Source organism: Oncorhynchus masou, chromosome 31 (genome assembly GCF_036934945.1).
Source record: "Oncorhynchus masou masou isolate Uvic2021 chromosome 31, UVic_Omas_1.1, whole genome shotgun sequence".
In the NCBI taxonomy this organism is placed as follows: Eukaryota; Metazoa; Chordata; class Actinopteri; order Salmoniformes; family Salmonidae; genus Oncorhynchus; species Oncorhynchus masou.
Window position 1 is genome coordinate 76649371 of NC_088242.1, and position 15777 is coordinate 76665147.

Here is a 15777-nt window from a genome sequence, read left to right on the forward strand (position 1 = left end):
GAAAGGCCAAAACCTAGGAAGAAACCTAGAGAGGAACCAGGCTATGTGGGGTGGCCAGTCCTCTTCTGGCTGTGCCGGGTAGAGATTATAACAGAACATGGCCAAGATGTTCAAATGTTCATAAATGACCAGCATGGTCGAATAATAATAAGGCAAAACAGTTGAAACTGGAGCAGCAGCACGGCCAGGTGGACTGGGGACAGCAAGGAGTCATCATGTCAGGTAGTCCTGGGGCATGGTCCTAGGGCTCAGGTCCTCCGAGAGAGAGAAGGAGAGAATTAGAGAACGCACACTTAGATTCACACAGGACACCGAATTGGACAGGAGAAGTACTCCAGATATAACAAACTGACCCCAGCCCCCCGACACAAACTACTGCAGCATAAATACTGGAGGCTGAGGAGACACTGTGGCCCCATCCGAGGACACCCCCGGACAGGGCCAAACAGGGCCAAACAGGAAGGATATAACCCCACCCACTTTGCCAAAGCACAGCCCCCACGCCACTAACTCATTCTTTGGGTTAGCAATGATAGTTGAATATATAAATAGTGGTTTGTTTCCCTTGAGTGTATTGTGGACTGTCTCAACCTCTACTGCGCATTTCTCCAGCATGGGGAAGCCTTGCCTCTCTTCCTTTCCTCTGTTGTCAGTCCATAGCCAGAGTGAGTGTTTAATTGTGGCCAGAGGGGGATTTAATGTGGCTGTGGTGGAGAGAACGATAAAAAGGCCCCACTACAGAGTTGAAAAGGTTAAGTGCATTGAACGACTACTTTGATAGATATGATTCCTAATGGTTTTGTAGGCACAAAGCACTAACTGTAGGGTTTTCCAATTTCAGATGGTCCTGAGGTGTTGAGAGTAGTCAGAGCAGGAGAGGCCCAGTTCAGCTTGCACGCCATAGCTTCACACAACAAAGAGAAACACTGCTGAGAGCCGGGTACAAGTTTCATCTATGTTTGAGAAACACTTCCTTCTATCTCCTTTATTTCCTGTCCTCAGCCAAGAGGCAATGGTGTAATTATGTCAGCATTCACAGATCCCCCAACGTTTAGTACAAACTAAGACAGGAGGAGAAAGAGAGAGGAGAGAGAGAGAAAAAAAGAGGTAGAGGGCGGTAGAGAGAGAGGGATTGAAATAAATGTGCAGTTTTTATAGATACACAGCCATTGTGTTCTGCTGTGCCCCCCGTTCCTCATAATAACAGTAATTATAATGACAGGCAAGTGTGGGCTTGTTAGTGTCACAGTGACCAGTGGGGGTACCCGAAAAGAACAACGCTTCACATGTAACTCTAACTATCCATCAGTCCCTTCTGTCACTGTACTGTCAGTGTCACAGTGTGCCAACCGGCCCAGCTCACTGTCTTCCTCACCAGACCTGCCGTAGTCTGCTCTGCTAACATGTCCCACTGTGGGACTGCTAGCCACCTGCCTGGGTTAGAAGGAGGTTTCTTACAAGCTACCTGGACCAGTAAGAGTGTTTTTCCAATGTCATACAGGAAACATGTGGGAATCTCAGTTAGGCTGCGAGTGTGTGTGTCTCGTCACCCATCAGGGATTATTTATGAGCGTTTAATTAATTTCCGGTCGGTCGGTCGGTCGGTCGGTCAGTATTTGGCTTTTAATGAATTAAAACAGAGAGGTTTGGAACTCGATTTGTTAATGGTCTAATAACTAATTTGCTGCTTGGTGATGTCACCGGGCAAGCCGAAACTCTACGCATGCAAAACCTGCTGATTAGAAGGTCCTGTGTATATTTTATTTTCAACCAGAACACTTTTACAGTCTTAGTTTCATCAGCTGTTGTACTGGGCCTTTAACCTCTATGCGCACGGAACCCGCTAGCGGGCTGAAATTCCACAGCATACGGTGATCGCTACATAAATAGTCATATTAACCTCTTGAAACTCTAGGGGCGCTATATCATTTTTGGATGAAAAACGTTCCCGTTTTAAACAAGATATTTTGTCACAAAAAGATGCTAGACTATGCATATAATTGATAGCTTTCGAAAGAAAACACTCTGACGTGTCCAGAACTGCAAAGATATTTTCTGTGCGTGCCCTAGAACGTGAGCTTCAGGCAAAACCAAGATGAGACGGCATCCAGGAAATGAGCAGGATTTTTGAGGCTCTGTTTTCCATTGTCTCCTTATATGGCTGTGAATGCGAGAGGAGTAAGTCTGCCCTTTCTGTCGTTTCCCCAAGGTGTCTGCAGCATTGTGACGTATTTGTAGGCATATCATTGGAAGATTGACCATAAGAGACCACATTTACCAGGTGTCCGCCCGGTGTCCTGCGCTGAAATTGGTGCGCAAAAGTCAGCTGCAAGTATTTTTCCACAGAATTCAGAGGAGAATGCAGGCTTCCACGAACGATATATCAATGAAGAGATATGTGAAAAACACCTTGAGGATTGATTCCAAACAACGTTTGCCATGTTTCGGTCGATATTATGGAGTTAATTCGGAAAAAGTTTGACGTTGTAGGTGACTGAATTTTCGGTTCGTTTCGGTAGCCAAATGTGATGTACAAAATGGAACGATTTCTCCTAGACACAGACGCTTTCAGGAAAAACTGCGCATTTGGTATGTAACTGAGTCTCCTCATTGAAAACATCCGAAGCTCTTCAAAGGTAAATGATTTTATTTATTTGGTTATCTGGTTTTTGTGAAAATGTTGCGTGCTAAATGCTACTCAAAATGCTAAGCTAGCTTCGCATACTCTTACACAAATTAGTCAATTTCTATGGTTCAAAAGCATATTTTGAAAATCTGAGATGACAGTGTTGTTAAGAAAAGGCTAAGCTTGAGAGCAGGTGCATTATTTTCATTTTATTTGCGATTTTCAGAAATCGTTAATGTTGCGTTATGCTAATGAGCCTGAGGCTTTAGTCACGATCCCGGATCCGGGATGGGGAGTTTCAACAGGTTAAACATTCATGAAAATACAAGTGTCTCACATGTATCGAAAGCCTAGAATCTTGCTAATCCAAACTGCGTTGTCAGATTTAAAAAAGGATTTACTGCGAAATAATACGATGTGATAATCTGAGCATAGAGCCCCATAAAAACAAACAATTTTAACCAGCACAGGTGTAACATTCAGAAACTGCATTAAAATAAATTGTTTAACCCACACAGAACTTGACTTTTCCAGTCGTGTTTGGTTTCACTGCAATCAACAGGTTTGTTTGTAACACAATTAAACCTGATGGGCCATTTCGCGGGACATATTGACTGAAAGAAACCGATTTGAAGATAGTCATGACATCATTGTGCACCAATGATTCACTCGCTGTTTTGTTGATTGACTGTCTTTTAACCCAATGACCACTGATTGTCTTGAAATCTAGCTGGGTAGATATCCAATAAGCTGAGCTCATCGGCACTAGGCCATGTTTATGTGTTGCAAGACCAACCCATGTAGTAAGCTCCAGCGTAAAGTGAGTCATTCGCTATTGAAGTTTCATACCGGAAAGTAAACGCGGCAGATTCAGCTGTTTATATATCAATCATTATGGCGACTAAGTCAGGGAAAGCTAAATCTAAGTCTAGATATACAGATGTACACACAATTTTAGAATAAATTGATTGGGAAGGTGAGACAGAGATTGTTTTAGGACGATTCATTTAGCGATTGTGGAGGAATATTTTTTGAATGGGAGAGGACATCGTTTTGGACTGGTAAGTTCTTATCATGCTAATGCCCTTGTTTGAAATTAAAGAGTGTTTCTCAACATGAAATGTACAACACTACAATTAGCTCAGCATCAGGCCCATGGTTACTGGAAGTGCTACCAGATGTACATGTAATGTGTATAGTACACGCTGTTGAGAGCAGGAAGATCGGTTGTTTCATGGGTGAACTCATGAGCTAGGAGTGTTTTCCCATTTTTGTCACTTGAGAGTCAGTTTCATCCAAGGGCCCAACTTTAAACACTGAAAGTCTGGCTCTCCATTATAAACTGAATGCAGTGTTCTTCAGTTTAAGAATTCCAATTGCTAGAGATTATATGCTGCTAAGGATCTTTCTGTTATGTACAGAAAAGAAGTGAACATGGAGTTCATTCATTATGGATGTATTATTTAGAACATTGTCCCGACATTAAAGCAAAGGGCTTTCCCTTAAACCAGCAGTGTAGTGGTCTCATTTGCACATAGTGCTGTTAACTTCTTATGGCTGCAATACCGTTTACGAGATGATCTGACAACAGCCAGTGAAAGTGCAGGGCGCCAAATTCAAAACAACAGAAATCTCATAATTACAATTCCTCAAACATACATGTATTTTATAGCATTTTAATGGTAATCTTGTTGTTAATCCCACCACAGTGTCCAATTTAAAATAGGCTTTACAGCGAAAGCACCACAAACGATTATGTTACGTCACCACTAAGCCACAGAAAAACACAGCCTTTTTTCCAGCCAACGAGAGGAGTTTCAAAAAGCACAAAGAGATCAAATGAATCACTAACCTTTGATGATCTTCATCAGCTGACACTCATAGGACTTCATGTTACACAATACATGTATGTTTTGTTTGATAAAGTTCATATTTATCAAAATATGAGTTTATATTGGCGAGTTACATTCACTAGTTCCAAAAACATCCAGTGATCTTGCATAGCCACATCATTCAACAGAAACACTCATCATAAATGTAGATGATACTGCTATACACATGGAATTATTCATACACGTGGAATTATAGATATACCTCTCCTTAATGCAACCGCTGTGTCCGATTTAAAAAAAACTTTACTGAATAAGCAAACCATGCAATAATCTGAGATGGCGCTCAGAAGAAAGTCACAATAGTCGCCAAGTTGGTGTCAACATAAACAAGAAATTACATAAATATTCCCTTAACTTTGATGATCATCAGAAAGCACTCCAGGAATCCCAGGTCCACAATAAATGTTTGTTTTGTTCGATAATGTCCGTTATTTATGTCCAAATACCATCTTTTGTTAGCGTGCTTGGTATACATATCCAAGCGCTCATTCTGGTCAGCGTTACGTCGGACTTTTCAAACGAAGTACAGAATCAATCATTAGGATGTTAACATATAGCTTCAATAAAGTTCCAACCGGAGTATTCCTTTGTGTCTTGAAGTGCAATGGAACGCAAGTGGATACCATGATGAATGCGCGTGATCAGAAAATGGCTGACTGCCAGTCACCTGATAGATCCTGCTCTCATTCCCACAACACAGTAGTCTCATTCAAATTTCTATAGATGGTTGACATCTAGTGGAACCCCAAGGGAGTGCAACATCAGCAATATCAAGGGGATTTCATTGGGAACTGTGGTGAATACATGCCAAGCTCAGATTTCTCACTTCCTGTTTTGATTTCTCCTCAGGATTTTGCCTCCCATATGAGTTCTGTTATACTCACAGACATCATTCAAACAGTTTTAGAAACTTTAGAGTATTTTCTATCTAATACCCTATCTAATACCCTATCAGGCCCTACACCCAAACAAGGGCACTGCGTTCATCCACCTCTGGCCTGCTCGCCTCCCTACCACTGAGGAAGTACAGTTCCCGCTCAGCCCAGTCAAAACTGTTCGCTGCTCTGGCCCCCCAATGGTGGAACAAACTCCCTCACGACGCCAGGACAGCGGAGTCAATCACCACCTTCCGGAGACACCTGAAACCCCACCTCTTCAAGGAATACCTAGGATAGGATAAGTAATCCTTCTCACCCCCCCCCTTAATGATTTAGATGCACTATTGTAAAGTGGCTGTTCCACTGGATGTCAGAAGGTGAATTCACCAATTTGTAAGTCGCTCTGGATAAGAGCGTCTGCTAAATGACTTAAATGTAAATGTTAAATGATAAAGCAATCCTTCTCACCCCCCCCCCCTTAAATGATTTAGATGCACTATTGTAAAGTGGCTGTTCCACTGATGTCAGAAGGTGAATTCACCAATTTGTAAGTCGCTCTGGATAAGAGCGTCTGCTAAATGACTTAAATGTAAATGTAAATGTATAATAATATGCATATATTTGCAACTGAGACTGAGGAGTAGGCCGTTTACTTTGGGCAACTTATTCTTCCAAGCTACTCAATACTGCCCCCCAGCCATAAGAAGTTTTAATACCCTAGCTGCTGCTCGCTCAGATTCCAGGAAACATCAAACCATGTATATCCCAGAAATCATCATGATTTTCAAACAATTATGATCTCAAAGTGAATCAGAACATGTAATAATGAAGTGTTATATAAGTTAATCTTTACCCACATAGCTAGAATGTGATGAGCCTAGAATCCAGAGGGAGGTCTTTTCACCCCACCATCTCCCTCTAGGGCACCTCACAGTGGAATGGGGCAGGGTGGATGAGAGAAGGGTTGGGCCAAGGAGGGGAGTGTGGTAAAGTGAGATAAGGATAGGATCAACACGATCAGGGAGGATAAACCATGGTGGAGTGCCGGTATCTCTCTCAGTCAGACCACAAAGGCCTTTTACACACACACGTCCAGGGCGGCATGCATACACACACAAATTATTTTTTTGCCACTCCATTTCCTTGTACAGACATGGAATTGCAGCAGGAGGACGGTGATGGTACAGGGTGGAGAATGATGAGGGATGTGGAGGGAAATTGAGGCAAAGCACATGACGGTGATTGAAGTATTAATTATCTCTATTGCAGTGTTTTTCAATCACTTTGGTGTTATCACCACAAGTGTGTGGTGAATTTTCAAAACTCTTAGTACAAAAGTCCAAACTGGTAACACAGCAAATATTGCATTCAAAATATTTTATTGTACATTCATCTTTCACCACACAGCATTGGTCAAAAATATGTTTTCTGTGAAATACCATTAGAACATTGCAAAACACAGAATGCATAGCAATGATATCTTTCCCGTTAATTCAACAGCAAAAAATGCAAGACAAATATTTAAAAATTGCCCTTTGAATGTAATATGCTACACTACCGTAAACTTTTCACATTAGTCAATACACTTGTTCTACCCATAAACATTTCTATAATTTCTTTCCCAGGTTTGATCAAAGGTGTGATCATTAAATACATATTTCACAATCATTGATGCACAAAGAAATGTATTGATCAAATATAATTATAGCATGGGTGTACTGGAATCAAATTAAACAAATTAAATTAATGAAAGATACATTACGTTTAACCTTTAGCGATGAGCAATCCCGTATCCGGGAGCGTAATCATAGCCTCAAGCGCCCTACCATAACGCAACGTTTCCTATTCATGAAAATCGCAAATTAAATGAAATACATATTGAAACACAAGCTTAGCCTTTTGTTAACAACACTGTCATCTCAGATTTTCAAAATATGCGTTACAGCCAACGCTAGACAAGCATTTGTGTAAGTTTAGCATGGCATAATGCTATGCTGGCAGCAGGCAACATTTTCACAAAAATAAGAAAAGCAACCAAATTAAATCATTTACATTTGAAGAACTTCAGATGCTTTCACTCAGGAGACTCCATGTTAGATAGCAAATGTTCCTTTTTTACAAAAATAATATTTTTGGAGGCTAAAAACGTCATGTTTGTTCATCCTGCTTGGCTGAGAAACCGAACGAAAATACTTAAACTATAACGCCAACCTTTTTTCAAAATTTGCTCCATAATATCGACAAACGCGGCAAACGTTGTTTAGGATCCATCCTCAGTGTTTTTAACATTTGTATTCAATAATATATCCATGGAGGCAGTTGGTTTCTCATAAGAAACGATTGGAAAAATGGCTACCTCAGTATTTTACGCAAGGTTTTCTCCGGGAGACACCATGCGTCCACTCGCCCTATATGGTCTCTTACAGCCATTCTCCAATGGAAATGCCTAAAAAGACGTCACAATGCTGCAGACACCTTGGGGAAAACGTAAGCTGACTCCTAGCTCCTTCACAGCCATATAAGGAGTCATTGGCATGAGGCTGTTTAAAAAAATGTGGCACTTCCTGATTGGATCTTTATCTGGGTTTCGCCTGTAACATCAGTTCTGTGGTACTCACAGACAATATCTTTGCAGTTTTGGAAACGTCAGTGTTTTCTGTCCAAAGCTGTCAATTATATGCATAGTCAAGCATATTTTCGTGGCAAAATATCTTGTTTAAAACGGGAACGTTTTTCATCCAAAAATGTAAATAAAATAGCGCCCCCTAAAATGTCCTTATTGTTCATGCACCTGCAGAAAAGCCTTTTGGCATGGCCAAGCCAAGCCTGACATTGGTTGGATTGATGTCTTTGCGTCATGGGGATGGAAATCATACACCTACCATCTGGATTGTCATCATGTATTGTATTTTACAGTAAATGGTACTTGAATATTGTAGTGGTCCTGTGTGGCTCAGTTTGTAAGAGCATGGGACAAGCAACACCAGCGTTGTGGGTTCGATTCCTGCTGGGGTCACATACAAAAATGTATGGTCTCACTGTTGTCACTTTGGATAAAAGCACCTGCTACATAAACAATATATATTACACTACTGTATTGACCAATGTCATTTTAGAAAAGTAGTGTGAACCCCCACTCCATCTAAAAGACCCCAGCAACTTCATTTTGAATACATGTTTACTGTATAGGGGATGCTTGTGACATACAGTACTTAGCTGATCTTGTCAATATCAGATTGTAAAATTTACTGTGAAGTAATATAAGTCATCATCATAGTAGAACATTACAATAGGTATCATACTTTATATTGTGGCAGACGGCAGGGAGAGGTGAGGGGAGTGATAATTGAAGGGAGATATCTTGCAGCCCGCTGGCTCCACCCCCGAGCCTCATATAAAGTTCCTGCCCCAACGAGGCGAGCCTGATCATTAAGCCAGTGAGTGCTTGGGGTATAGGAAACGGCCTGCACAAAGGGGCAGAGAATGGAGAGGGAAGTGTATTTTATAGAGAGTGTGAGAGGAGAGAAATAGCGGTCTGATTACACCCACTGTGTACCGAACCGGTTTGGCTGAGGACCTGAGTTTTAGGATTAAACCTGGAGAACAGAACGGACAATGAGAACGGATTGTGGACTCTGAAATGGTTGGTGAATTCTCCCCAGCATGCAAAACTCCTTAATAAACGATTAATTTGCATTCTATCTGTGCTCCTTGTGTGTGTTTGGTTATTGAATTTGCTGATGTGGAAACCCCACACCCTTGAACCCGCTTCAATATGTTTATACTTTAAAAACAGACATGTACATTATGTAGTTCTCAATCTGTACTAGATACGAGTTTAACCTCTAGCGACGAGCAATCCCGTATCCGGGAGCATAATCAGAGCCTCAAGTGCATTACCATTAAGCAACGTTTCCTATTCATGAAAATCGCATGTATTAATGAGGCGGTTTCAAAAAAATGCGGTACTTCCTGATTGGATTTTTATCTGGGTTTCGCCTGTAACAACAGTTCTGTGGCACTCACAGACAATATCTTTGCCGTTTTGGAAACGTCAGTGTTTTCTCTCCAAAGCTGTAAATTATATGCATAGTCGAGAATCTTTGTGACAAAATATCTCGTTTAAAACGGGAACGTTTTTTATCCAAAAATTAAAATAGCGCCCCCTATATCCAAGAAGTTAACCATTTGGTAAACCTATATAGTTTAAGTGATTATCAATTACAGTGCCTAGTTAATGTACACCTAGTGTACAAAACATTAGGAACACCTTTCCATGACTGACCAGGTGAAAGCTAAGATCCCTTATTGATGTCACTTGTTAAAACCACTTCAATCAAACTTTACTTGTCACATGCAATGACTACAACAGGTGTAGACCTTACCGTGAAATGCTTACTTACAAGCACTTAACTCTATTTCTCGAACTGCATTGTTGGTAAGGAAAATATTTACTAAATAAACAGAAAAGTAACACAAAATATATAAAGGGTTACTGGTATCAAGTCAAGGTAATGTGTACATGTAGGCAGGGGTGAATTGACTATGCATATATAATAAACAGCGAGTAGCAGTAGTGGAAAAACAAAGGAGGGGGGGGGTCAAAGTAAATATTCTGGGTGGCCATTTGATTAATTGTACAGCAGTCTTATGGCTTGGGGGTAGAAACTGTTCTCGTCACTGTAGCAAAAAGAACAGTCTATGACTTGGTTGACTGGAGTCTTTGACGATTTTTTGGGGGCCTTCCTCTAACGTCGCCAAGTATAGAGGTCCTGGACGACAGAAATCTTGGTCCCAGTACTGGGCCTTACGCACTACCCTCTGTAGCGCCTTGCAATCGGATGCCGAGCAGTTGCTATACCAGGCGGTGATGCAACCGGTCAGGATGCTCTCGATGGTGCACCTTTATAACTTTTTGAGGTTTGGGGACCAATGTCAAGTCTTTTCAGTCTCCTGAGGGGGAAAAAGATTTGTAGTGCCCTCTTCACGACTTTATACTCTTGACCCGCTCCACTATAGCCCCGCCGTTGTGAATGGTGTGTTCGGGCCTCCTTTTCCTGTAGTCCACAATCAGCTCCTTTGTCTTGCTCATGTTGATGGAGATGTTGTTGTCCTGGCACCACACTGCCAGGTCTGACTTCCTCCCTATAGGCTGTCTCATCATTGCCGGTAAATCGGCCTACCACTGTTGTCATCAGCAAACTTGATGGAATTGGAGTCGTGCTTGGCCACGCAGTCTTTGTGACATGGTGCAGTTGGACCCAGGTGCAGAGAAGAGACCAGAGGAGGAATCAGTGGTTAACGATAAACCTGAATACTTTACTAATATACAGTAGCTGCAGGATCACAATACACTGGAGAAAACCAACAAACAAAGTCTCAGCAAACAACCGCTCAGCAAACGCACAATTCAAGCTTCTGTAAAGGAAATCAGAAAACGCACCTCTTAACAGGCAAATCACAATGTGTAATAGGACACACCTGAGAGTCATTAATGTCTCTAGGACGGTCTCTGCCACCATCTGTTGACAGGTGGAACCATGACAGTCGTAGGTGAACAGGGAGTACAGGAGGGGACTAAGTGCACACCCCTGATTGGCCCACATTTACCACCTGGGGCGGCCCTTCAGGAAGTCCAGGATCCAGTTGCAGATGGAGGTATTTGGAGGTATTCATCTGTACATCTGTTGGGGCGGTATGCGAATTGGAGTCTAGGGTTTCCGGGATGATGGTGTTGATGTGAGCCATGACCAGCATTTCAAAGCACATCATGGTTACCGATGTGAGTGCTACGGGGTGGTAGTCATTCAGGCAGGTTAACTTCGCTTTCTAGGGCACAGGGACTATGATGGTCTGCTTAAAACATGTTGGTAGTACAGACTCGGTCAAGGAGAGGTTGAAAATGTCAGTGAAGACACTTGCCAGTTGGTCCGCACATGCTCTGAGTACACGTCCTGGTAATCCTTCTGGCCCTACGGCCTAGTGAATGTTGACCTGTTTAAAGGTTTATGCTCACATCGGCTACGAAGAGCGTAATCACACAGTCGTCTGGTGCTCTCATGCATGCTTCAGTGTTGCTTGCCTTGAGGCATTTGACTCGTCTGGTAGGCTTGCGTCACTGGTCAGCTCTCAGCTGATTTTCCTTTTGTAGTCAGTGTAGATGAAGGGGAGGAGACCATTGAGGCATGGATTGTTTGTGTGTGCAATTCAGAGGATGAAAAAGCAAGACAAAAGATTTAAGTGCCTTTGAACCGGGTATGGTAGTAGGTACCAGGTGCACCGGTTTATGTCAAGAACTGCAACGCTGCTGGGTTTTTCATGATCAACAGTTTCCCGTGTGTATCAAGAATGGTCCACCACCCAAAACAAATCCAGCCAACTTACCACAGCTGTGGGAAGCATTGGAGTCAACATGGCCCAGCATCTCTGTGGAACGCTTTCAACAACTTGTAGAGTCCATGCCCCAATGAATTTAGGCGTTTCTGAGGGCCAAGGGTGCAACGCAATATTAGGAAGGTGTTCTTAATGTTTTGTACACTCAGTGTATATATATATTTTTTGATAAATACTGACCGCTGTCAATTTCTATATTTTTACCTGTGACGACCCTCCCACTCTGCCTGCTGTATTCTGTCTTTGTTCTTGTTTCCTTATTAGGATGCCGGTGGGCGGAGTTGGGGAGGGTCGTCAGCTACTTGGGAAACACCTGGGCCAGGTGTGTCCCTGGATAAATAGACCTCTTCCACATTCATGGAAGAGACTCTCTCCATGCAGACGCCTTTGTAGATTGTGGTTCTTGGTGGCTTTTTGTTTGTTTGCATTGGCACCTTTCAACAGCCTGCATTATCACATTCATGCATGCAAAACACTCACTTACACTACTGATTACTGATTACACACACCATTGTATATTTTCCTTAGTTGCTTTAGTTAATAAATATATATTTTGTTACTCCTTATCTCCACGTTGTCTCCCTTTGTTACGGGCTTTGAGCCGGTTCGTAACATACCTCATAAATGTATCAATCTGATATTAATTTATGTTGGAATATTATATTTGTTAAAACCAAATCCTATGTGGCTGTAAATACTAAATCATTATTCTCCATCAGCCAGTGTGTTTCAATAGGACAAAGTGGAAAGAGTCACATACTATGTGCTACCATTTGGAATTATGGTGTAGTTTACAATGCACTACTGAAATACCTGTGTTGTGTATTACAAAAGCTGATGAATTTCAGCAAAAAGACAGGCGATACTGTATCTGTAGACAAGTCATGTAGAAAAGGTGATCTTGTACAATGCTGGGTTGGGCAGAAATGGCATACAACAGTGTGCTACGTTTTTACAGTAGCCAAGTGCTTTACAATACCCCAATTATGATGATTTGTCCTATGTATGTGCTGTATAAGGATAATGAAACTGTAAGACTGACGTAACATGCTCACAACCTGCCATTGGATACAACTAATAATCAAAAATTGTTCATGTCATATTTTATTCGAATACTGTATGGAAAATGATATTTACCATCTACTATTCCTTCTAACCAGCACTTCAAAAAAAAAACAGTTTTGAAATGTGTATCTTGTATTTTTTGCTATTGATTTATAATTAGGGCTAGGCCAGCGGGACAACCGGCCATCAAATTCCGGTTGAAACTGGAGGGCTCGCAATTCAAATAAATCATTTTAAGAATTATGGATATGAAACATTTAGGGACATACAAGTGTCTTATATCAGTTAAAAGTCTTGTTCATCTAACTGCATTGTCTGATTTACAATAGGCTTTAAAGTGAAAGCATGCCATGTGATTGTTTGAGGACGGCGCCCCCACATAAAAATATTATTCAACCAGCACATGAATCATAAAATCACAAATAGCGATTAAATATTCACTTACTTTTTGAAAATCTTCCCCTGATTTGCAATCCAAAGGGTCCCAGCTACAACATGCATGGTTGTTTAGTTAGGGCACAGACTGATTTCCAACTGACTCCTAGTACTAAAACTCAACACTCTTCCTCGTTTTGTAAGAAACAAGCCTGAAACCTTGAATAAAGGCTGTTGACATTTAGTGGAAGCCATAGGAATTTCAATCTGGGAGCTGGATTTGGATATAACCCTATACTTTCGATTGGAAGATTCTGGTTGGTTTTTCTTTGGATTTTCTCCTACCATATCTATGGTGTTATAGTCTCAAACATTATTTCAACATTGCTACAAACTTCAACGTGTTTTCTATCCAATGGTACCAATTATATGCATATCCTGGCTTCCGGGCTTGCGTAACAGGCAGTTTACTTTGGGCAAGTCATTCAGACAGGGAGTGGAGAAAAATAGACCCAAGCCTGAAGAAGTTAAGTACCCTACTGTGATTGCATTCAATTAAAATGGTAAAAAAGAAACATAACAAATAAACAAGATCCATTTCTCAAGCAAAAATGTAGCTAGGGCAGTCTGGGAGTGGTCTGAGTTGAGAGGGCAAAACCAGAAACTAGCTGTTATTGGCAGAGAGGTTTTGAACACTCTTATTGGTCTATTAACTGATGTCACCAGGCACCACCAAAACAGGTAGACATGTTCAGGTGGTCTTTTAAAACATCTTTTATACTAAAAAGGCATTCGCATAATTTTCACAATTTCACAGTATTATTTCAACCACATTGTGTGGAAATATATATAAAACACAGGAAATCATGTTTTTGACTGCACTGTGCTTTTAACGAGTGAGAACACAATCATATCAATAGTAATGTGAGCATTACATTGTGAAAAGCAATTACTTAATATGAACATGTATTGCAATCTGAACCATGTATTTCTAGATGAAAGACTGAATGAAAGACTGAATGAAGACTATGATTTTGTGTGCTGTACTTCAAGTCAATTGAAAATGTGCTTAGAGTTTTGAAACAACTTCCTTTTTGATAATCTGTTTTGAGTTTTGTACTAAGCATTGTGAATATTTACCACATACTTATGAAAATTGCACCAAAGCGATAAAAAAACTAAATGAAAGCAAACATTCACAGTATCAGATACTTATGTATAAGGAGTAGGAGTAGTAGGTACAGCATTAGCAGATGTGGATGTGTGTATATGTATCGGTCCATGTGTGTATTTGTAATTGACAGAGAGGGAGCCAAAGGTTAGCTAATTTGAATAGCTACCATGGCAGGTGTCATTCATGTGACGTTGTTCACGCGTAGAGATCACTGCACCCTGGAAGATGCTGCTACTGATCAGAGACAGCACATGTAGATTAGGGAGAGTCCCTGTGATGCACAGGAACTCAATAAAGATATGTGAAGGGACAACCATCTTGCAAAGCTGTCTAAACAGTGTTGGTAACAGCTGTGGTATTTTATTCCTCTCTCTCTTTCCCTCCAGTGTTATTTGATGACTGTGTGGGGAACGAGGGCATGGCGTTCGAGGTGTCCCACCCAGACTTCCAAGTTGATGAGGAGATGAACCTGGTGGCCAGACGGGACGTGATGGACAGCGGCACCGTCATGTTCATCCATGGTGTCAATGAGCATGCTGAGGACATGGCACAGGTGGACATTGTAGGAGCTCTACCGCGGTCTCCCCAAACACTCAGGGTGAGTCACTAGCTGTCCAATGGATATCTCTTACTATGAGAGATGCTGATAATTGTCACTATTCAGCATTTAGTACCAACAACATGTTGTTGAGGGTCAGAGGTCATAGTTTTTACAATTACAGCCTTGTATCTTTTCATTGTATTCATCTACAATATGCATGTATTTAGAGTTGGTGTCGTTTCTCCGACTCGCGGCATAATGAGCAGCTCTCTCTCCATGCATCACACTGTCTTCATTTGTTTTTGCCTTTCCCATCATTTATTTAGTTAGCCAGTCCACTAGTATATCTTTGGCAGGCCTGGGAGGACATAAGCGAATTAGTAATCTCCATTGTGTGTGAGTGGGTAGAGAAGATTTCCTCATGAGTAATGTCACTATATTGTGCTTGTGGGCGAATGCAAAGGCACTCTGTTTTTTAAAATATTTTTTAGTCTACCAATGCAAGTTAAAGAAGCTCCGCTATATATAATTTCCTTGCCATAAATGAACGAGACATTACACATATTGACACGAATAACTGTTATATAATTGTTTTGGGTTGGATGGTTGGATGGCAATGGCCCAATTTCACCTTCAGAACTTTTCTTCAGAATTTTTCTGTTGCAGCAGTGTCAGACCAGCTCCAATCCCAGATCATCCATTGTCCCCTCCCTTTGTTCTGGCTCTTTGATATCTCTCTCTGCTGCTCTACCCAGTGGGTGATATTAGTTTTAATTGCATAGAACACATGAACCTCATGACTTAGGCAAAGAGGGAAAGTAAGAATAGAGAGA

General features: G+C 41.3%; 1 protein-coding gene across 1 annotated transcript in view; it reads left to right on the forward strand.

The window, feature by feature from the left end:
- The window catches only part of LOC135524456 (cadherin-13-like), a 579537-nt gene that overhangs the window by 186699 nt on the left and 377061 nt on the right, over positions 1–15777 (forward strand). Inside the window, exon 3 of the mRNA XM_064952007.1 lies at positions 14790–15001. Within this exon, the coding sequence (XP_064808079.1) occupies positions 14790–15001 (212 nt within the window). The remainder of the gene's footprint in view (positions 1–14789; positions 15002–15777) is intronic.